This window comes from Rhinolophus hipposideros (genome assembly GCF_964194185.1).
Source record: "Rhinolophus hipposideros genome assembly, chromosome: 10".
Taxonomy (NCBI): domain Eukaryota; kingdom Metazoa; phylum Chordata; class Mammalia; order Chiroptera; family Rhinolophidae; genus Rhinolophus; species Rhinolophus hipposideros.
Window position 1 is genome coordinate 35,895,357 of NC_138056.1, and position 21,357 is coordinate 35,916,713.

General features: G+C 50.6%; 1 protein-coding gene across 20 annotated transcripts in view; it reads left to right on the forward strand.

Moving 5' to 3' along the window:
• The window catches only part of PLEKHA7 (pleckstrin homology domain containing A7), a gene marked incomplete at its 5' end in the record, with an annotated part of 204,167 nt that overhangs the window by 172,716 nt on the left and 10,094 nt on the right, over positions 1-21,357 (forward strand). For 14 of the 20 annotated variants that reach the window (XR_013994149.1, XR_013994150.1, XM_081062112.1 and 11 more), the window contains 11 exons: positions 3,457-3,537; positions 7,173-7,241; positions 7,413-7,493; positions 8,290-8,439; positions 9,040-9,141; positions 14,058-14,166; positions 14,325-14,551; positions 16,966-17,154; positions 17,252-17,369; positions 19,303-19,406; positions 19,966-20,166. Coding sequence is in view for 18 of the 20 variants with exons in the window: in XM_081062112.1 (XP_080918238.1) it covers positions 3,457-3,537; positions 7,173-7,241; positions 7,413-7,493; positions 8,290-8,439; positions 9,040-9,141; positions 14,058-14,166; positions 14,325-14,551; positions 16,966-17,154; positions 17,252-17,369; positions 19,303-19,406; positions 19,966-20,166 (1,431 nt within the window). The remainder of the gene's footprint in view (positions 1-3,456; positions 3,538-7,172; positions 7,242-7,412; positions 7,494-8,289; positions 8,440-9,039; positions 9,142-14,057; positions 14,167-14,324; positions 14,552-16,965; positions 17,155-17,251; positions 17,370-19,302; positions 19,407-19,965; positions 20,167-21,357) is intronic. The other 6 variants (XM_081062124.1, XM_081062126.1, XM_081062129.1 and 3 more) reach the window with 1 other exon arrangement.

Sequence of the window (21,357 nt, forward strand, 5' to 3'; positions counted from 1 at the left end):
GGGCAGGGTACATCCTTGGGGTGTTTCGCTAGCTAGGTAGGAGCTGCGTGTGCCAGGAAAGTTAGTCACTGGAAGTTGTCACTGTCATGGAAAACAACTGTTTTGATCTCAGAGTTTCCCTGGTCCGCATGTCTGCTGGTTGCTCTAGTTGCTGGCTCCTCTCAGAGACCTGGTCCCCTGGAGGAACTGTACCAGCAGCACACGTGGGAAGAGATGCTGGGGCCTGTGCTGCATGTGAGTCACCAGTCTGGCGTGGCTGCCAGAAAGGCTGGCACCACCTTGGCCTCCCCCCAAGGGATGGGGTGCCCAGATCAGGGAGGCAGGGGGCCTGCTCTGCTCTGACCCAGCTGTGGTGTAGGGTTCCCAGATGAGTCTCACTTCCGGATCCAGACGAGGGAAGGGCTGCAATCAAAGGAGAGGTGTTGAGGGCCTGCAGGCATTGTGGCTGAGAGGTGTATTAGGCCGCATGCTTTGGTTTGCAAGTGTCTGAAACCCACACCAACCTGCTAAGCCAAAAAGGGAATACAGATTCCAGGGGCTCCGGCCGTGTTGTCAGTGTTCTCCTTTCCCTGGTGGGCGGGCTCCCCCACACGGCCAGGGAGGGCGGCCACCTGCAAACCCAGGCTCACTTCCTCCCAGCCTAACCTTTCCATGGTAGGCGGCTACAAGTAGGCGGCTTTCATTTAGTGCAAGGACTTTTCTGAAAGGACCACCACAGGTTGTGGTGAGCTCCCCATCACTGCGGTGTAGCTGAGGCTAGAGGAACACGGGGTGGGTTGAGTGACTCGATCAGGAAAACCCTGAGACCCACTGGCTCTTGAGATGCTGTGACATGCTAGACAAGGCGAGCGGATGCGGAGCCCAGCGGGGGTCCCTGAGACGAGGGCCTCTGTGGACACAATTGAACGGGCCTGGTCGTGGAATAGTGATGAGCACAGCCCCCGCTGGCACAGCTTCTTGGGAGAGGTCCCTCCTTGGGGAGTGAATAGGAGGTGAGCCTCTCTGGAGGATGAGGGTCTCCCTGCCCCCACGAGGTTGGCCAAGGCACCCCTGTGTCCCTGCTCCAAAACCCAGAGCCCATCACCGGCACCATCGCTGGATGCTCCCTTTCCACAGTCAGCTGGTGGTATCTGCTCCTGCCGTGTGTGGAGCTTTTCCTTCCGGAAATGAGCATTCCTGCTGTGCTGCCAAGTGATCACGCAAAGGCGTACCCTACTGTCTTAGAAGATGGTCTGTGTTCATGTGCTTTTTGGAAATGTTTACTTCTCTGGCATTTTACTTGCTGCTGCCGGGATGGAAAGGACTCTACATTGATGAAGCATCTGTTCCTGCCTGGCAGTGTTTGGGCATTTGGTGTTAGTAATCTCACTCAGTCCTCCCAGCATCCCTGAGCAATAGGAATTAGCATCCCCACCTTAGCAACCAGGATCCCACGTATCAGGTGACTTCTGCAGCTGGGATTCGAACCCAGTGCCTGACTCCCCACTTGCCTTCTTTCTTCTGTACCATGTACTTTGCCCACCCTAAAGGTATATTCGCTGAATTGTATAATAGTTCTGGCATTGACATTCTGCTCTCTAGGACCCTACCTCCCCCTCCCCCCGACTAGGTCTGAAGAGGGCATGTGGGGGTTGGCTCTTGTTGGCAGCTTGAGTTGTTTTTCTGCAGCTGTGAAGCACAGCTGGGACAGGGAGGTGGCGGGGAGGGTAGCACAAGCTGCTCAGGGGGTGCCTTTGTAGGTAGAGCAGGTTGCAGTCAGCCCCAAAGAGGCTCTTATCCCTGGTGAGGGCTGTGTTATCAGCAGCTCTGGGTGCCTGGCCTCCACCTTCTTCCTGTTTGAGCCTGAGATCAGGGCATCTCCATTCAGAGTCCGTTTCCAAAGTCAGCTTCTGGAGCAAAGTTCCTTACATTGTGGTCTGGGACACCACCTACTTCGGGATCACCTGGGAGCTTGATTTTAAAAATTTGCATGTCTGGAGGGTTCTGTTGAATTAGAACCTTTAGAGGTGGCGCCCAAAATTCTGCATGTTTTAAATCAAGCTTTGGGGTGACTCTTGGACACACTAAAGTTGGAGGTCTACTGTTCTGGAGCAGAGATTATTAACCCTGGCCTTGAACTAGAACAACCAGCTTTTTCACGGAATATAGATGCTTGGGTCCTACCCCTTAGAGACTCCGACTTAATCAATAACACTAAGATTACTCTTTAAAAAAGCTCCCCAGGTATTTCTAATGTGTAGCCACAGTTGAGAATCATTGTTTCAAAGCAGTAGTTCTCAAAAATGTGATGCCAGACCAAAAGCATCAGCAATACCTGGAAGTCTGTATGTTAACAAGCCCTCCAGGTGATTCTGAAGCATGCTAAAGTTTGAGAACTTGAGCAAGTTTTAGAGTCATGGTTGCCAATCCTGGTTGCCCATTAGCATCACCCAGAAGGGCTTTTAAGAATCCCGATGCCCAGGCCCCACCCCACACCAATTATATCTGAGTCTCTTGAAGTTGGGACTGTCTCTACTCCCGCTCCCCACATAAGAACGCAGGACATGGCGAGGCCAAAAAGGAACACCCATGGAGCCATAGGTAGGGGAGTCATACCACTATAGTCTCGCTGGCGGCTGCGTTGGAGACAGGAAGCAGGAGCCACAGGATCCACAACCTGCTGTCTACTTGTCTCTGGCAACCAACCTCACTTGCTAGCTGCAATCCTCCTCTCTGCAATCCACACTCCACCACGTCACTACACCACCGTTTGCGAGCGTAGCCGCGGCAGTTATATCAGTGGCCAATGGCTAACGGGTAACAGCTGACAGCCAACTAGTCACAGCTGACGGCCATTTACTACCCGAGCCAGCACCTTTCGATGTGAGGCCGAGAGCCTGGAAACTGCTCTCTGGGGCTCTGTCCCCACAGGCACTCAGGCACCAGTGTTAGTTAAAGCTCCTGGGTGATTCCAGTGTTCAAGCCAAGGTTGAGACCCACTGTCGTAGCGGTTCGGACAGTCTTCTCTCAAGGGAGCGGCAAGCATTTGGGATCATTGGCAAGACATCATTACTTAGCTGTAACACAGGTGTGGAGGTGAGGGTCTAAGGGCCTAACGGTGGCACCGCTCTAAAGTAAAGAAGCCTTACAGTATGTGATGAGGGAGGGCGAAGGAAGAAGCAAAGTTTCCTCTTGCTTTCTGCACAGAACCTGGAAGCAGATGGGCACTGAACTTGGTATTCTCACATAAACACTAAAGTTGCGCAAAGACCCTTCATGCAGAGTTTGTCACCCCCTTTTGTAGACCAGGGACCTGACCTTCAGAAAAGCCCAGCAACTGGCAAGCCATGCGAGCCAACCGAGACACATCTTCCCAAGGCTCCCCTTTGCCCATTCCCCCAGATTCCAGCTCCTTTAAGGGTTGTTTGATGTCTCACCTGTTGTATTTTGTTGTATTTGCCTTTGTGTTTGGAACAGATAAAAAATAATGAACCTTTGATGAACGTGCTTTACAAAGTGCTGAAGAAGTCAGCACGGGGCTGTCGGCCCAGGAGAAGCGTAAGATGATCTGATCTGTGTCTCCAAGCGGGGCCATTCCATTGCTTCTGGCTCCATCACTTGCTTAACCAGGGGCTCTCCTGACCACCCCCAGGCGTCCTGCAAGTCATTTTGGTTTATTTTCTTTCTATTGAAGCTCCCTTCAATAGTTTGGCTGGTGCACCAGGCTGAGCCTCACATCTGTGGTGCTGTGTGACTCCATCTTTTGTGCTGCCATGAGGGAGGCGGGGCGGGGGGGCGGGGCTTGCCTAGCTTGCTACCAGCTTGTGTCGTGTTCTCATTCTCACTGTCTGCCTCCATGGCGAGGGCTGACCTACACAGAGACCAGCATGGTCTCGGTAGTCGAGCATGAGTTCCTTGAGAGGGAGCAGCAGTTCCTGGTCACCTTGGAGGAGGAGCTGGGGTGTCCTCAGATTGCACCCTGGCCCTGGGATTAGGGTGCCTTTTCTTCAGGGCAGGGTGTTGATATCTGGAGCTGGACTAGAACGGGGACCCCCATCCCTCCTTTGACTGATGCAGAAGTAGTCCCCGAAACGTGGCCAGCTTTTGCTGCATTCCAAGGGAGGCTGCAGGTTGGGAAGCAGGTGCTGTGTCCACTCATCCTGAGCCCTGAGAAAAGGTGTCTGGGGATGTGTTGGAGGCGGGTAAGATGCCTGGGTGGCCTTCAGTTCCTTTCTGAGGCAGACACTTTCAAATGGATGAGTGCCCACTGACTTTCACTTTTTCTGGTGACAGTGAAGCTGGGGACCCAGAGTTGATGTTTTCAATGGGTTTAAGCATAGCTAATACAAAGCACAAGTGTAAAAGGAAAATTAGATGTAATGCAGTACTTGTGGGTATGTCGTAATAGCCTCGGCTGTCTGGAACAAAGCTAAATTCAGAAGCCTCAAGGGCCGCTGAGCTGTGTACCCACTGTCACGGAGCGTACACTCTAAAGCCTGTGGTCATAGGAGGAGGTCTCGGCCCCGCGCACAGCCCGCTCATTTTATTACAGCCCCAGACTCACTGCGCAGACACGTCCTGAATACCCTCAGTGTGACGGGCCGTGGCTGGACTTTGAGGATACGGAGAAAATAGGTCACCATCCTCACTCTCACCCCTAATTAGGTTAGCACCTAGTGAGGGGAGACAGGACATACCATCTGAGGTACTGAGGCCCTTAGTTGTGGAACACACAGCGTCTGGAAGGATCTCCCTTGCAGGGCACCAACCCAATTAGAGGGAGGGAGGTGGGGAAAAGCAGCAAGTGTGTCACCTGGGTTGAGTTTCTAATCCTAACAGACTCAGTCTGAGTTTGAATTCCTAACTCAGTAGCACCTGAAAAGCAGCACCTTAAAGGGGACAAGAGAAGCCTACTTCTTAGAAGAGAGCGAATGCTAATATCCCAAGAGAGAAAAGAAACAGTATATGTCAGTCTAAAACAGAAATGAAAGCACAGAGATTTGAGAGCATTTATCAAGGGGCAAATAGTCAGTCCTAAAACAGTCGCTTCTAAGAAATTCTCTATTAACTGGTTTTTATAATGACGATGATTCATCCAAAAAAGGTTGAATTTATATCCGGGATTCTGTGAAGGCAGCGAAGCACGTACTGTTAGTAAGCTTTTCATCAAAAAGTTTGAAAGATTCGGCTTTTCTCAAAATGCCCTTTTTGTGTAGAACACCTTATTCCTTCCCTGATGGTGCTTCATAAATGAAGCATCACTCGATTAGAGTCCCTGCCTTGCTATTTCAGTCTCAAAAAGATACCATCTGTTAAATTAAAAAATATATATATAAAAAAAAGGTTTAATGAAATAAGGGTAAGAGTTTTGTTAGGAGGAAAAAAATCCCCCAAGCATGTCCATATCTCATTTTGAAAATGATTTCTTCCTGGGAAACAAGCCAAGGGTCAGCCCCTTGGAGGATAAACCAACTCATCACCCTCTGCTTTGGGGACACAGGGAAGACGCCTACCTTTACCTGTTGGGTTCCCCTGAGTTTAAAGGCCCAAGGCCTGCCAGCATGCGGTTCCCCAGGATTAACCCCCCTCGCCTCCCCTTGGCCCACCCCCGCCCCGCCCTTGCAGGAGCCAGCCAGCACAGCCTGCTGTTTGTGGATTGTTGCTGTAGTCAGTGTGTTCCGTGACTGTGTAAACGTGTATACATACATCATCTGCTAGTTTTGAAGAGCAGAATTTGGCTGGAGTTCTACTTTTTCCAGGAACTCGACAGCACTGACCTATCTCCAGTGCAGTAAGCGTTTGCCAGGCCGTACATGTTCCAGGCTGACTTTACCCAGATAAATAAGACAGTGGTCACGGCCCTCTGTGTGACCAAAGGGAACATGGGAATGGGTGAAGGTGGGTCTGCAGCCAGACTTAGTCCTCAGGCCAAGGCATGGAGACTGTATTGTCCCTTGACCTTGACCTTTGGATTTGCTGCTGATGATTGTCAGGGAGAGAGGAGTATAAGACAGTTGGGCAAATGGGTGGCTTGAGTCCTGAGGGGAACGTTTGCCAATATATTTGTGCTTCTGATTTACATTCACAAACTCGACCACCGAGATGGAATAGGGACAAAGCGAGGGCCTTCTCTCCATCAGCTGTCTGTCCATGCACACGGGGACCCTCTGTACCGTATACACGCCACCTCTCTCGGCCGTGGTTAGCTACCCTCTCCGTGTCCCTGGTCAGATCTGCAAAATGGAGTTCAGCGAGACGGCCTCCCCTACATGGGGCACATTCCATCTGGCTATTCCTGACCGTGGGTTGGCCATGGAGGGGACTCTGTGAAAAAGTACCCCCTCCCCTGCACAGTGTTGGGCAAGGAGGAGATTTGGGGTAAATGAAAACATGGGCTAAAAAGTTGGGTGTAGCTTCGTAGGGGTCAGTGAGAAAGGGGCAGCATGTTGCCCATGTTGGGTCAGGGGAGGGATAGGAAATGGGAAGTTCCACATTGCCCATAAGTTCGGGTGATTTTTATCTACTGCTTTGTGGTTTCCTTTCTTGAGAGAGGACAGGGTAACTTGTAACTTACACCAGTATGACCTAGCTTCAGTTATTCAGGGATCAATTAAAAACCCCAGCCAGGAATTATCCAGGTTCCTTCTTCCCTTGGCCAATTCCTCTACCCAAATAGTGTCAAATGAGGAAGGCTGACCTTGCTCATGGGGAGATGGGCTTCTCAGAGACTTCCTTAGCTAAGGCTTGACAGTGCCCAGGGGATTTGCTTGTCTCTCCTGGTCTGTCCAACACACTGCCTTGGATGGTGGTTATGGACTTCGGTCACTTGTGTTTGACCCCAGATTCAATAGCAAAACTCTTATTGGTGGCAAATCATCCAAACCTCATATTGAACTAATAAGCTCCTACAGTTGATAACAGTGGTATAACTTGAACATCTACATTTTCTTTAATTTGAGAAGTTTATAAATGCTCCTAGGATCTCAGAAATGGTTTTGATTTTTCCCTAAAATAAAATAAGCATTTAAAAAAGAAAAAAAGTAGGTATTGCCTGGTTTTTGCCCTTTCTGTGCCATGACCCTCCCTGCCACTGCCAAGATTTCCACACCCACCCCTCGGGGGACTAACTCTCCTTCCTAAGTTCTGATCCTGAAGCCCGTGGGTAAATCGCCTTTACCTTGTTCACCTCCCAGATGACAGGCCGGGACCTTCTCAAGGATCGAAGCCTAAAGCCAGTGAAGATTGCTGAGAGTGACATTGACGTGAGTGAACAGTGACAGGCTGACCCCTTGGCTGCCTGTTGCCCCAGACCCAGGGTGGGCAGCTTCAGGCAGGGTTTCGATGGCTCTATAGCTACTTACTGATGACACTGCAAGGCCGTGCCCTTTACTCATTATCCCAGGTCCTCTCCAACCTGTTCTTCTTGCTCACAGGTCAAACTGAGCGTCTTCTGTGAACAAGACAGGATCCTCCAGGACTTGGAAGACAAGATACGAGCCCTCAAGGAGAACAAAGTATGCTTCAGTTTTGCATAATCTTAGGCTGGGTGGGGAGGGGGTTTATCTTCTCTCAGTCATGGACTGGATGGTATTAAGCAACAGGTGTTAGTTTATCCAGAACAATGTCTTTGGGATTAAAGCGTGCTTCTGGGGCGGGGGACGGTTGGTTCTTTTCAACTCTCCCTGGAGGCCTGGTGAGGTGAGTAAGCCCAGGAGAAGAGGGCTCCACTGGCTTGTATGTGATACTCCAGGTCCCTGAACCCCAGAGGGGAGTCTGCCTTGGAGAAAGTCGCCACAGTCATAACAGGGCAGAGATCTTCACTTGCTGAAGCTCCTTTTCTTCTAAGATCTGGGCTATGGAGGAAGCAAGTCTGGATGGGAAGGCAGGAATGGGCAGCGGAATGGTGGGGGCGCTGATGTTTGGTCTCTTAGACACTTAGTGAATTTTTTTCTTTATTGTATTTGAATAAGGCATTATATTTGTGATGCTGAAGGTTTATAACATGGCCTTTGTCCCAAGAGCTTAAAGAGTTTTCCATCGACTCTGATTTATCCTCATTTATCCCATAAGTTGATAGCCTTGTGCCCATTTTGTAGATGAGAAAACTGAGGCACAGAGCTGTTAGGTGACTTGCCCCAGGCCACCCAATGGGCAGAGTCAGAGCTGAAATCAGAGGCCCTGACTCTCAGGCCCCAGCTGGATGCTGGCCCCTTCAGCCACAGTTAGATCTGGCAGGGTTGTTTAGTTCCTGGCATGGCCTCCTGGGGCTGTCCTTCTATCGTCTTGCTCTTTGACCCTTGCCCCGTGTAGGACCAGCTAGAGTCTGTGCTGGAGGTGTTACACAGACAGATGGAGCAGTACCGAGACCAGCCCCAGCACCTTGAGAAGATTGCCTACCAGCAGAGATTGCTGCAGGAGGACCTCGTTCACATCCGGGCGGAGCTCTCTAGAGAGTCCACTGTGCGTAGAGAGTGTGGAGGGCGGCAGACACTTCCCCCTCAAGATGGGCTGGGCAGGGGGGTGCTTTCTCATCTCCCAAGCTATAGTTGAACTGGTGACCAGGGGCAAGACTCTTGGGGTAGCAGAACTTGTTCAGGCTGCCCCCTGATGTAGCTTACCTTGTCCAGGGGTGACATGTCTGTCTCCACCAGTGCCTTTGGGTCCCTGCCATCAGTGACTCCTGGGGAGCTATAGTAACACCCAAGGGACCAGAGTTCTCAGAGCAGCTGGCAAGGGTATTCATTCCCTCATCTGTGTGCAGTTCATTCTAAGACATCAGAATTTCTACTTTATTTGTTCATCTGATGTGGTACAGGCCCTTTTTGCCAGGGCTGAGAACCAAAGCATCCCCAAGGGTGGGAGAGGGAACAGTGCAGGTGGCCAGGGTCACTGTGTGAATGAGAAGACACCCCTGTGTCTCACCAGGTCTGCCTGAGACCCACAGGACTCCCCTTCCCTTTGCCCCTGGCTGGGTCAGCAATGGTCAGAAGCACAGGTACTTGTGGGGTTTCTGGGGGGCAGGGGATAATTAAGAATCAGAAGTGTTTCCCTGGCCAACAGGAGATGGAAAATGCCTGGAATGAGTATCTGAAGTTGGAGAATGATGTGGAGCAGCTGAAGCAGACCCTGCAGGAGCAGCACAGAAGAGCCTTTTTTTTCCAGGTGACCCAAGGGCTCTTCATCCCTTCTGAGCTCTGATGTCGCCTGAGAGCCTTCCTGTGGGGGCTGTGAGCCTGACCCAGGGCCTTCTCTTTCTCCACTGGACACAGCCTTCTCACCACCCCAAGCTCTCCCTCAGGATCCCTTCCCCCAGTGAGGCTGTGATATGCAGCCTCCCCCCAGTTTCTTTGCCTGTCTGCTCTCAGAGACAAGCTCTTGGGCATTTGGGGGGACAGTTTCGAGAGGACACAAACACCAACCTTGAGAACCTTACAGAGCCTTGAGAGTGATCTGTGTTCCTTGGTTCTTGGCCCATCTTGGGTTCCTAGCTGCTCACTCAGAGAGCAGCAGGAAGCCCCGCCCCCTTCCTTCCTCTGATCCCTGAAGATAGATGTTATCAAGCCTTCACCTGAGGAGGTGGTGTGAATCGAAGTGTCTCTGGGATCTAGGCAGTCATTAGCTTTTCTGGAGGCCAGGCTGGGAGATACCCATCGCAGCGGCCTCTGCCCCACTTAGGAAGGGCAGCCTTAGAGCCCTGCCTCCTTCCCTCTCTCCTTAAAAACCAGGCCACCCTGTTGACAGCTGCCTCTGCCCCCAAAGGGGAGAGAAGAAAGGACCTGTGTGGTTTTTCTTCCTCCAGTTGAGTCTTCCAGCTGCCTCGTGTTCCCTCACTATGATGCCCAACCAAGCTATCCCTCCCCACCCTCAACATTTTAAAAATGAAAAAGAACCTACTTTCGAACCCAGCTTTAGATCTGTATCCCCTCTTTCAGGGCACTGACAGAAATTCAATTTATTTGAACTCAGCCAGCATTGATTGAGGCCTGCTATGTATGCGGCCAGTTTTGGTGCTAGGCTTGCTAACTGATGAACTAGTTCTAACCAAGGCTCTTCATTCAGGTGATTGAATGAATTATGTTGACTCACCCTAGACATCAGCCTCACCCCAGAAAAGTGACAGGAAGTTGGGACGGGAAGTTTCCCCAGGCCCTGCTGTCCCTCCCCTCATCATTCGGAGCTGGTTCCCGAGAGCCCAGCCCAGGGCCAGGCGGAGGAGACTCTTGCCTGTGGCTCAGGGGTGGCCTGCGAGGCTCCCCAGAACTTACCTGTCTCCTGCTGCTGCTGTTGTTGTTCCGATAATTTCCCTTCATTCGAGCTGACTAACATTTTCCTATTCTTTTTTTGTATCCCCAGCACTTAGCATAGTGGCTTGAAAATACTGGGTGAATATTGTTGACAACGTCCTTCAAACAATTATTTCTAGTTACTAGTTCCTTCACCTGTCCTGTCATACCTATCTTCTTGGACTTCAACGAGCCACATTGATTTTAGCAGTAACTTTTTTAGCTTTTTATATACAGACGACACATGAATGCTTCTCTTTCCCCTTCCCCTGTCTGCCCCAGACTACCATCTTCCCTATATATGGAACGAGTGCCATCAGTTACCTTTCTGACCATTTTCTATGCATTTCCAAACATGTGCACATACCTAGAATTATATAGTTTATTTGGGGGCGGGAGTTGGGTTTAACTTACAGAGGAATCATACTTACACATTGTTTGGTGACTTGCTTTTTTTGTCATAACCTGATGTTGTGGAAATCTTTCTGGGAAAGATATTGTTCAACATGGTAGCTATTTACATTTAAATGAATCAATTATAATTAACTAATATGAACAGTACATTCCTCAGTCACACTACAGTCATTTCAACTGCCCGGGAGCCATATGTGGTAGTAGCTACACGATTGGACAGCGCAGATGACAGAAGATTTCCATAATCTCAGAAAGTTATACTGGACAGGGTTGGTCTAAGTAAATGAAATTAAGTTGGTTCTGAACTGCTGCGTAGAATTTCGGAGTCTGGATATTCCATACTTTATTTAGCCATTCTTCTTCTGATGGCCATTTAAGTTATTTGTAGTGTTTTATAAACGGTGCCACAATGAGCCTCTGTGTAACTGCCTTTTCAAGAGTGTTGTAAGCATCTATCTAAGATAGGCTTCCAGGAGTGGACTTGGTGGGTTGAAATGAGTGCACATCATCAGTATTGACAGATGCTGCCAGGTCACCCTCTAAGCGGCTGTACTCATTTGCCCTCCCACCCGCAGCCACGAGAGTACTTGGGCCTATCTACCCTCATCCTCGCCAGCACTTGATGTTATCAGTCTTTTTAGTGCTTGCCTGTCTACCTGCTGGAAAAGGACATCTTGTTTTAATTTACATTTATTTAATGACTAGTAGGTTAAACATCTTTTCATGTGATTATTGGCCATTTGTAATTCTACTGTGCCTTATCTCGTGGTGATTTAATATACAACAGGCCCAGAATCCTTTTTTCCCCCCTCTAAAAAAAAAAAAAATGGGTACAATGTACAGGTCTTGTCACAGGCTCCCTCAAGAACTTAGCCCTGTAAGTTACTAGGAGACAGGCCAGTTTGAAGCCTGGTCCTTGCAGTTTGATTCCCACCTCACTTGGTGGCATTGCTCATGCTTTCCCTGAGTGCCACAATGACCTGGGAAGCTCACAAAGCCCTTCTTTGAGCAGGCTCTGTGCTAACTTCTTTGATGTAATTCTAGGCCAGGCAAGCTGTTAGAGTCCTGAATAAATCATTAATGCTGGAAATATGCTTGCGGCCCCATACACGCACTCTTTGAGTAGTGGGAACTAGCCTCCCTTGAGCCAGATTTGGCTGTGAGAAAATTCTTAGCCTTTTCAAGTAAAGATGAGTGGCTTTATTTATGAAGATTTGCAAGGCCAACTGGGTAGGGAAGGCAGTGGATTGAAGAACATCCAGGTCACTGTGTGAGAGGCAGTGATTGGTGAGGCTGTCTGTTCCGGATAGTGAGGCCCTAGTTCCGGATAAGAGTTTAAGCCTTTGCTGAATGTAGTCCTCAGGAGTCTTCCTACCCTGCGTTATGTGAGGATACAGGAATGAAACCCTGCCTCCCTGCTCCCCCAAAGCTTCCTTCATCTTGTCATTAAGTTCTGACATTCCGTCGCTCTTGGAGAAAGATAGAGGTTCTCTGGCCTTTGCTCTTCTCTGCTCTTCTCTTGCACATGGGGGTGACAGGAAAAGTGAGGGCAGGGTTGTGACCTGACAGGTAGAAGTATGCCAGGTAGACTGCCAGCCGAGACGAGAACTGATTTTCTTCCCATGTCCCTCCTTCACCTGTTCCCAGCACTCTGCTTAGGGACCTCAGCTCTCACGATAATCTCGTGAGCTTGTACCTATACTCTGGGCTCAATAACATGTCTGCTTTAGGACACTTGTACTTTAGTGAGGAGCTCAACATCACGCCCGTTATTTGCTTGTCAGTCCTGAGGATGTGTGTTGGTGTTGGAAGGGTGGAGAGAGTATGAGCATGGGAACCCCTAAGAGGGAGGCCTCAGACATCTGTTGTCTCGGCTGTTGGACAGCATTTGATCAGGGAGTTTTACATGATTGGCCCTTTATTCATTCAGCATATGTGGACATGTACTGAGAATCTGCTTAGTACCTGCCTATGGGATACATCAGGGAGCATATAGTCTAGTTGCAGAATCGGACCCGTCTATAAATAATCACGCATGCGAGAACTCTTCCAATTGAGGGCGGCCCGGTGCCTGAGGGAAGGTGGGGATGTGAAGTCTTCCATTTTCAGTCCATAGGGAAGGACCAAGGCTATCTTCCCCCATGATACTTTAAAAATGGAAAGAATACTATATTTGATGTTTAAACAACTCTATTAAGAGATGCTCACAATCCCTTAATCACGACAGACCCTGTTCATCTCTCTTTTCTAGGGCCTCTTCCCGGCCGATTTCAGGCGAAACTTGTCAGAGTCTGCATCTGGTCGTGTAGCCTGGCTCTTTCTCCATTGATTTTTTTTTTTTTAACCCAGCTTTATCATATAACTCACATACCATAAAATTCACACTTTTAAAGTATACAATTCAGTGGTTTTCAGAATATTCACAGAGTTGTGCAGTCATCCCCATAGGCAATTTCCTAACAGTTTCATCATCTCCAAAAAGAAACCCTGTGCCCATTAGCAGTCGCTCCCATGCCCACCCTCAGCTCCCCACCGTGCTCTAGCGAACCACCAATCTACTTTCTGCCTTTATCGATTTTCCTATTCTGGGCATTTCGTATACATGACAACTTCTTGCACTAGCATAATATTTTCAAGGCTCATTTCCATTGTGGCATGTATCAGTACTTGATTTCTTTTCATTGCCCAATGATTTCCAATGCCCGTTGTCCTCTTATCTGAACTTTAAATCCCAGGACTTAGCTGTCAAAATATTCTTGGGATGGTTTAACCTCTAGTTCTTGCCTTATCTTTCCTTCTGTCGTGGTTGCCTAGGATAGTATACTTTTTAAAATTGTGGTAAAATACACATCACCAAATTCACCACCTTAACCACTTTCAAGTGTACCATTCGGTAGTGTAACGTGTGTTCATGTTGTTGCACCCATCCCCACAACTTTGTGTCTTGCAGAACTGGAACTCTGTCCCCATGAAACAACAATCCCCACTCTTCCCCCACCCCCACCCCCAGCCTCTGGCAACCACCCTCTACTTTCTCTCTCTGAATTTGACTACTTTGGGTACCTTATATAAGTGGAATCGTACAGTGTTTAAGGCAGTCTATTTTCAAATTAAGTGGAAATAGGCAAGTCGGACTGGTGAGAGCTCCTGAAATATCTCTTCTGGGCCTTGGGCATCTTTCATGTCTGCACTTCTCTACAAAGCTATCAAGCAGGCTTGGCTCTCGCCCTGGGGGGGTGGTTTCCCAAGGGGCTGCTGGCTGCTGTTTCCCCCCACCCGCCCCAGAGTGAGGGCCTTGTCTGAAATGACAGCCTAAGTCCTAAGAAGAAACTTCTGGTAAGGAGCTAAGAAACAAATGAACCACTACCTCGTCTTCCTCAGGAGAAATCACAGATACAGAAGGATCTCTGGAGGATTGAAGACGTCATTGCAGGCCTGAGCGCAAATAAAGAGAATTTCAGATTCCTGGTGGAATCGGTCAAAAACCCAGGTAAGGGAGCCATCTTCCAGGGCCAGCACCCTGGCAGGTGGGATTGGCCTTGGGGAGGTCGGCTCTTCCTGGCGTAAGTCTCTCCTCCGATCCTCCGACCAACCGACCAAGAGGGTTTTTGTTCCATCCCATTCTTTGTTTCCCTCCACGCCCCTTAGAGAGAAAAACAGTGCCTTTGTTTCCTCACCCGCCTGTGCCTTCACTCTCGACTTCTGAGAGCAAGCCGCCCCTGCAGCCCAGCCCTCCCACCAGCCCTGTGCGGACCCCTCTGGAGGTTCGGCTCTTCCCACAGCTGCAAACTTACGTGCCCTACCGACCTCACCCACCCCAGCTGAGGAAGGTGATGTCCCCGCTTCAGTCACCAACCAAGACAAAGCCCAAAGTCGTAAGTATTGATGACCAGGAATTGAGTGCTGTTTCCTCTCTGGCAGATGATTGTCCCTCTCTGTCCTCAGGTTAGCTTCTCTCAGGAGAGAATCTTCTGGGGGAACTTGGAGAGAGAGCACCCCCCAGAATCCTGAGCCATGCGAAGTTAAGGAGTAGTACCTGCTGTTGGGCCTCAGGCTCCCAGAATTAGAAGGGCCCTTAGAGATGATCTAGCTCAACGTTCCCATTTTGCAGCTGGGAAAACTGAGGCCCAGCAAGAGGAAGGAATTGTGTTGAGTAGTGGAATCTGTGATATACACTATGCAGAGAGGTGTGTGGCTGCTCCTTGCAAACCTGCCATTAAACATGCCTGCGGGCCATGAGCTCATCTCAGCAGAAGAGTATCCTTATCTTCATCTACAGCTGACCACTCTGCTGGGTGTAGAATACATTTGATCTTCACAACAAACTTATGGAGTATAGACAGGAGGGTCAGCATCCCCATCTAACAGGGAAGAGAACGAAGTCTCAAAGATGTTAAAATCTGCATAAGGTCTCCATAGTAGTTAGTGGATCCAATCCACATCTGACCATTCTCTGTGCCATCTGCCATCTAATTGGATGTTTGGCCCAGGTCCTCAGGTCAGGTACATCTGTGACCTGTGTGGTTGCCTGGGCCAACACCTTGGCTTCCCTGGCATAAAGAGGGGCCTTTTGCAGAGTTGGCAGCACTTTAAGGGAAGTGCTCCAACTCCCTTAAAGTTGGAGACTTTCAGGGAACAGAAGATGTGATCAGGTACCATGATAGCTCATATCTCCAGGGCCAGGCCAGCCTTGGCTGTAGAATATGAGGGGTCTGTTCCAAGTGCCAGGGAAGCTATAGCACAGGGTACCTTGGAAGGGAGACGTCCAGGATTTTGCCAGCAAAGGCTTGGAGGAGCTTTGCTTGGGTACCATGTGTGCCCAGGACCTCTGATGAGGTGGGTGCACAGCGCTGGTTTAAACACACAAGTTCCCATATCCCCATCGTCACCATCTACCTGCTTCCGGCCACTGCACAGGGCCCAGAGCTGGAAGACAGGTGCCAGGATCCAGAGCCATTGTGAATTTTCTCATCTGGAGATCTCCTTCCCAATCCCAGATCGAAGAGGTACAGAGCACCAGCCATAAAGTGGGAGGTAGAAGTAGCAAAACACACAGCAGGAATGGCTGGGGCAGACGGCTGACGACATAAGGCAGTGTGCTTGCCAGCCAGGATGAGGAGCAGAGGGAAATGGTGCTGGCCTGGGAGCTGGACCTCCTGGAATCCAGCCCTTGTTCTCTCACTGGGTCCTGGAGAAACAAGGCGCATCTTGTCTCTGAGTCAAAAAATAAAAATAATAAAATGTCTCTCTCCCACCCTCAGTGTCCAGATATTCTATTCCCTTCACTCAAAGTCAATCAATGTTTTGTGTTTTCTTTCTGGGGGAGCATTTTAGAAATTGGTGATTCCAAGATTTTGTCAGGATTGGAAACCTCTGGCGCTCAGAGTTTCTGTGGGTATCTTGGGCAGGCAGCTTACTTGCACGCAATACCGAAATATGTTGCATTGGAAGAATGCTGATAAACCTTTGCAAAGAGATTGCTGTACCCTTTCCTGAACTCTGCAAAATTCTGAAAAACAAAGCAGAATTAGACTGAGAAAGGGGGAGTTTAGGAGGAAGGAGTCTTGACGGTCATTTGTCCCAGGAGTAGGTGTTCATGGCAGTTGGGAGCCAGGCTGTTGCTCTGTAGAGAAGTCACAGCCCTCCAAGAGCATTGCAGACTGGGCGTTTTGAGGAAAATTGTGACATTCGTCATCCCCTGGGGAGTGGGCTGAGAGGCAGGCAGTGAGTCACCGATCCTGACCGACTGCCTGTCAGGAAGGAGGAAATATTTGATAACTGCTCACATTTCTGATAGGGCAGGAGGAGGTGGACTGTCCTTGCTCAGCAGTCCAGCGTGCTCAGGGTCCCAAGACCGTGCAGGGGCGGTGAGCGGCTCAGTGTGAGCCCTGTGGGGTGGAGCAGACGTGTGCTCTGGGGCGTGTGCGTTGCTGTCATAGACTTAGCAGTTGTGCAGAGTTGCCAGCCTGCCCCCCTCCCCCATAGTGCACTCCAAGCAAGTGGAGTCAGGACATGCGCCTAGGAGACCTGAGTTCTGGATTTGGGGACGCTTTGAAAAATGGCAAATGTGTGAATCAAAGGGAAGAATGGAGTTGGGTCACAGGTGTCCGCCTTCTTTACAGCTCAGCCAGGGGAAATGCTGGCATCTTTGGGCTGAAGTGGTCGTGCTCTGCAGGCCCGAGGCGGTCTGTTCCTGCCCTTTGGGCCACTACTGTGGTGGGGCCACTTGGCATCTTCCTTCTGGCTCCCTCTCACTGGGCACTGCTTCTGGTCCTTTTTTTTTGAGCAGGAAGACGAGGCACCTCCCAGGCCCCCACTCCCTGAGCTCTACAGCCCAGAGGACCAGCCACCGGCTGTGCCACCTCTGCCAAAAGAGGCCACCATCATTCGGCACACTTCAGTGAGGGGCCTCAAGCGGCAGTCGGATGAGCGGAAGCGAGACCGGGAGCAGGGCCAGTGTGTGAACGGGGACTCGAGGGTGAGCATGGAGGACCCTGGGGATGCCCCACTGTGGGTGGGGAGAGGGAAGGTGACATGATGCTCCTCAGATGTGACCGCCTCCCACTTTCCCACAGGTGGAGCTCCGGTCATACGTTAGTGAGCCTGAGCTGGCGACTTTTAGTGGGGACATGGCCCAGCCGTCCCTGGGACACGTGGGCCCTGAGAGCAGGTACCAGACGCTGCCAGGCAGAGGTAAGACAACGCTCTCCATGGAGGCTTTCTGGGAACCCCCAGCACTGCCAACCACTGCTCCCCAACCCTCACCCAGTACCTCTCACCCTTCTGCCTGCAACTCTGAGCCGTGATACAGGCAGCAGCTGTCAGGGGGGCTCTGGGCTGCAGGGAAAGGGCCTGTCCTCCTTTCCTCTGGCTCACATCCAGATTCTCTTGCTCTTTATTACATCTGTTCCTGAAAAGAATAGCAATTCTGTAAAGCTCGACGCCGTGTTGTGTTAAGCACTTTATATTCACTTAGTTAATATTCTTCGTAATCCCATGAGAGAAGTACTATTATTATCCTCGCTTTGGAGATAAGAGAACCAGGACTTAGAGAAATGAAGTATTTTGCCAATTAGTTAATGAGTGATGGAGCCAGAATGCAATCCCAGTGTCCGGGATCCAGATCCTGCAGGCTGCGGTATTGGGTGACTGTGTCAGAGTGGGCACCTCGGGCCTTCAGAGGGTCATTTCCTCTTCTGTGTCACTTTTCTTCTCAACTGGGTCTCCTTCTCCCTGTCCTCCCCTACCCTTTCAAGACGGCGATGGGAATAGACTTAGGCCCTTAGGCTCCCCCATATCCCATTTTCCCCAGAGCCAGACGCTCTCAAAAATCTACTTAAGGGAAGGATTCCCGCTTCCGATCATTCTGCATCTGGGCCTTCTGCAACCCCTGAGCAGGCAGACCATGCACCTTCATCTGTTCCTCCTGTCTGCTTCCCGAGGTGGAAGGTCAAGTGCTTTCCACCACTGGGCAGACGTGGACGTGAAAGCACACGCAGCCGTGGCTGCAGCACCTGTGGGGTTATGTGACTCCCAGCCCACCACACTGTCTAGGCTTGCTGTGTCCTGAGCTGGTCTCTGCAGGGTGTGGGCTCTGCATTTTGCTGAGTAGAGATGATGGCGACCCATGGCACTGTGCCCAGGGGCCCTGTCCCCTTCCTGCATGGTGGCCTTAGAGGTGTTTATCAATCGCATTGGTTTTGGTTTTGGGTATTGGTTTTGGGCAGGACAGTTTTTTATTGCTTGGAATTCTTTGGGCATTGCAAGGCAGTTATCATTCTTTCCCACGTGACAAGTGCCAGTGGTATCCTCAGTCAGCAGGACACCCATTTCCAGTTGTCAGGGACCACCCCTAATAAGAATCTCTGCTAGTGGAGAAACCACAGGCGGTGGCACCAGCCAACCAGGACGAGACGATTCCTTGAAGCCCTAGGACCCAGGCATGGGTCCCTGTGACCTTGGACAAGTCTCTTACCCGCTCTGAGCCTTACATTGTGTGACTCTACAATGGTCAAGTATGCTTACTTTGTAGGGCCAGTGGGACAAAACCTATATAACGGTGCCGGCCCTGTTGCATAGTAAGTAAATGCTTGGTGCCGCCTTCTTTCCCTTCATTCATTTACTCATTCAGTCAGTCAGCCAACCAGGTATTGTAGAATTTGCAATCTAGTTAGACAGGTATGTTGACATGGTGGTCATTGCAGTAACCAGTGAATATACTGAGGGATATAGGGGATAACCAATTCTGCCTGGGGCGTTTAAGAGGCCTTCACACAGGTAGGACATCCGAGCTGGGTCATCCAGGATGCATGAGAGTTCATTAGAAAGAAGGGATGAGGGCATTACTACCCCTCCTAACTAGCCCTGGTCCTCTGCATGTGACAGAAGAGTAAGGTAGTCCACAGATCTATAGGGACATTGTCCCCCATTGGGGACAGAGGCCACCCCTGGGCTGGCCCCTCATCCTCTACCTGGGGCCTTGCTCTTCCAGGCCCTGGGCAGAAAAAAGGGTAGGTAGTTGGTGAGCCCTTGTGGTCCCCTCACAGGAGTGAGACGTGATTGGGGAGGGGCTATTGGCTTGTCCACCGCACCAAAAATATACTTTCATTTCTCTTTCCTCACTAAGGGCTCTCAGGGTCCACATCCAGGCTCCAGCAGTCGTCCACCATTGCTCCCTACGTCACCCTCCGGAGAGGTCTGCATGCCGAAAGCAGCAAGATGACCTTCCCTGTGAGTGGCCTTGAGACGTTTTCAAGGAGCTCACTGCTCCCTATCACACAGAGGTAGATATGACTGGCGATCCTGTGAGCCCTGGGGACGGTCTCTGAGGCGACCTCAGTCCTGAGCTCAGGGGCTCAGGGCCCTGCCACCGTGTTTGCAGTGATGTCTTCCCCACTGCCTGCCAAGAAGAGCATCACACTGCCCTTTCTATTTCCTGATGACCCACCGCCGCCGCCACCACCACCACCACCACCTTTCTCCCCAGCCTAACAGGCTCACAGGAGGGAGCCCAGGAAATCTGCATCCTGAGTTCTGACCTCATCACATGACACATGCAGTCCTCAGGGTCTGCACCTGCAGAATGGGATGCCGCCCAGAGATCCTGGGAGGTCTCATGGCCATGAGTGTGCTTGGAGGAAGTGGTTCTCTATGGCCGAAAGGAGCCCAACGAGAGAGAGAAAGTGAGGGAGAGAGAGACACACACAAAGGATGGGAATGAAGTCAGCAGGGTGGCTGCCCTCTGTGTTCCCAGCCCAGCTGCTCTGTTTCTCACCCTCTTCCTTCTCAGAGACCCAAGAGTGCCTTGGAGCGCCTGTACTCAGGGGACCACCAGCGGGGCAAGATGAGTGCGGAGGAGCAGCTGGAGCGCATGAAGCGGCACCAGAAGGCCCTGGTCCGGGAGCGCAAGAGGACACTGAGCCAAGGAGAGAGGACGAGCCTACCCTCGTCCCGCTACCTCAGCCAACCGCTCTCTGGAGATCTCGGCTCAGTATGTTAGGAGGGTCCAGGCAGGTGGGGCTGGGACAGGGATCAGAGCTTCCCCGAGTCCCCCAAACACAAGCACGTTACACGTCTGCGCGAGGGGGCTGTTGACCTAGATGGTTCAGAGAACATCCCCGAGGCTGTTTTGTCCACAAACCAGGACTCACTAGTGACCTGGTCAGAGGGTGACTCAGAACCAGAACAGGAGTGAGGATGTCACTGCAGGGAGCATAGGAGCCTGAGAAAATGTCCAAAGTTAGTTATCTGAGCTCAGCTTGAAAGAGGCCTTTGTAGGCATCAGTCTCTCAGCTGAAGGATTGGAGGATTCGAAGCGTGGAGGAGGAAGACGGTGATACGATTTGATGAGAGGAGCACAAGCCAACCAGCCTCCCAAACTTCCAAATGGATGCGCTGTGGGTCATGTCCCACAGCTCAGGGCTGTGGTCTCCCACCGCTTGTGGTGCTCACGGGCCTCATGGTGCCCCAGGAGAGCCAGGGAATTTGTGCTTCCCCCTGGCGGTGCTTTCAAGCACTGCACCCTGCCCACAGTCGCCTTAGGTTCCTTTTGGAAATATCCTATTTGAATTTTCCATTGTTTAAGTACCGCGCACGCACTAACCGATTGCGCCACTGGAGCCCCAATAAACTTAAAGAAAAAAAAAATTTCCATTGTTTGAAATCAAGAATTTCTTTAGACCTCTAGCCTGACTGTTCTTTCCCTAATTCATTGCACAAGCTCTTCTGCTTTTAGTGTTACCGCTCGTTGCCTCTCTAATCCTGCCTGATTGTGTTTACAGAAGCTTCTGATTTGCGTTGAACATTCTCTAACTGGCCTGTGCTCTTTGTTACCAGGCTTATAATAGCAGCTCTTGTCTCCATAGCCTAGCGAGCCCTCCCATGCGTGACTCACCTTTCTGCTGCCCCCTTCATGCAGGCCTACTGACTCACAATTAACTCATCCCAAAAGCCACCCCGCGAGACTGAGCCAATCTGCCGCCTGAGGGCTGTGGTCATTGGCAGAGATCTGGGCATTACAAGTTTATCAAAGTCCGTGCCTTACATCTGGACAATAGACACGGACTTCGGAGATGGTACATTTGAATAAATTCTACGAAGTCTAAGGTGGTTTGTTTATAATTCCTCCAGTCCCATTGCACAATTTCTTATGGAAAACTTTTTGTGTTTCTAGTATTTAATA